Source organism: Macrobrachium nipponense, chromosome 30 (genome assembly GCF_015104395.2).
Source record: "Macrobrachium nipponense isolate FS-2020 chromosome 30, ASM1510439v2, whole genome shotgun sequence".
Taxonomy (NCBI): domain Eukaryota; kingdom Metazoa; phylum Arthropoda; class Malacostraca; order Decapoda; family Palaemonidae; genus Macrobrachium; species Macrobrachium nipponense.
Genome location: NC_087218.1, coordinates 20607572 through 20609199, shown reverse-complemented (window position 1 = coordinate 20609199; position 1628 = coordinate 20607572). Strand labels below are relative to the sequence as shown.

The following is a 1628-nucleotide window of genomic DNA, read 5'->3' as shown; positions in this document are numbered from 1 at the left end:
CGGTCACCTGACAACGGCTATAAAGCAATTGGACGCCGAGAGCCATCCTGCGAGGATGCAGCAGCGGGGCGAATGAGCCATCCCTGGACGGAATCACTGAGAGGGAACAGCCAGCAGGGTAGGACAATTGCACCGGCAGCAGAAACAATGTTCCAGCCGTGTTATTGCATTATAAAGCCACGTGAGAACACCGCCTGCAGGGACAAGGACGCGGAATCCTTCAACTCGAAACTCCGCCAACGTGGCTGTCCCATGTCACCGTCGGGAGTCGCCTGCGCCTTCCACAAGGTCTTCTACATCGTCATCATCGTCCAGGTCTTTGATTAGAACGGAGAAGATTTAGTGATTGTCGGATCACTGCCGAGTCGGGATTCGGGCCGTCAAGTGTTTCTAGTCATTCTTTAATCGAGTCTTTTGATTTTATTTTGGTTTTTGTTTTTGCCATGTCATTTAAGATCTAATTCTGCCATTAAAGAGGACTTTAGACATTTAATCGAAAGCGTTTTTGCTATTGTTGCTGCCAGTGCAATTGTAAGTGGATTGGTGTTATTATCGCTTTACTGGAAAAATATCAAATTAAAGGAGTCAGCATTATTTTTCTTGATGCCATGCGGCTTATAATTACTATTATTTTTGTTTTCATTCACGGAAAATAGTGTAGCGGTTTCTTGACATTTATGATTTCTTTCTCCATCAAAAAAATTAAACAGGTCATATAGGCGTTTTATTTCTTCCGTGAAGTAATTATTTCTTTCGGTGTGTCGCGTAAATCCTAATTCTGAATGTCATTGTAAGGAACTGTAGGAAGATCTCTCTCTCTCTCTCTCTCTCTCTCTCTCTCTCTCTCTCTCTCTGCGCACATAGTTAAGCTCTGCCATTCAATTTTATCGAAATTAACTTGTTTCATCTATACGCTCAGTTTCCGAAGCAAACGTAATATCATTAGAATCTATCCATTTGTAAATCTTGCAATTAATATTTATTGAAAAACATTTTACTTAGAATCTGAATATGAATCGTCCTTTGCTCTTGCACGAGGCAAATGAATTTCTCAGAAATTCACTAAAAGCGTGGAAATGAAAATGAAGGTAGCCGCAAGATTAATCTCTCTCCTTCTTCTCTCCCTCTCCTCTCCTCCTCGGCCTGCTCTCTCTCTCTCTCTCTCTCTTAGTAACTCGAGAGTGCACTTGTCGATTATCCGTAGTGTCGTTCAGTTTTTTTTTTTTTTTTTTTTTGCCATCTGGCTCTGGAAAGTAAGTTGAATGGTGGTTCTCGTCCACAACAAACATTTCATCGGTATCATTCTGGAAATGTTCTCTTTTGGAATAGACTTCTGGATGTCTCCAAGTTCACTCTTATTTGTTCTGCATGATAACCTCGCGACAATTCTTAGGAGTCAGCTGTGAGTGGTGATGGAGCCGTTGGCAAGTGAAGTAGGACTTGCCTCGTTTCTGTTCTTTTGAGAGGATGTCGATCATAGTTAAGAGATTTTATTTGTATTGAATAGCTGCTTGGATAATTGAGACAAAAAACATAGGCCGGATCAGTTTCTTTTCCTTTGGTTATTAAAGACATGGGTTTTTGCTGCCAATTTTGAAAGACTTTCTGGTGAGGTCAAAATAATATTC

General features: G+C 41.0%; 1 protein-coding gene across 1 annotated transcript in view; it reads left to right on the top strand.

The window, feature by feature from the left end:
- The window catches only part of LOC135202092 (uncharacterized), a 22660-nt gene extending 22333 nt beyond the window's left edge, over positions 1-327 (top strand). Inside the window, exon 5 of the mRNA XM_064231344.1 lies at positions 1-327. This exon is cut by the window's left edge and continues 18 nt beyond it. Coding sequence (XP_064087414.1) covers positions 1-327 — 327 coding nt within the window.
- The last annotated feature ends 1301 nt before the right edge of the window (positions 328-1628 follow it).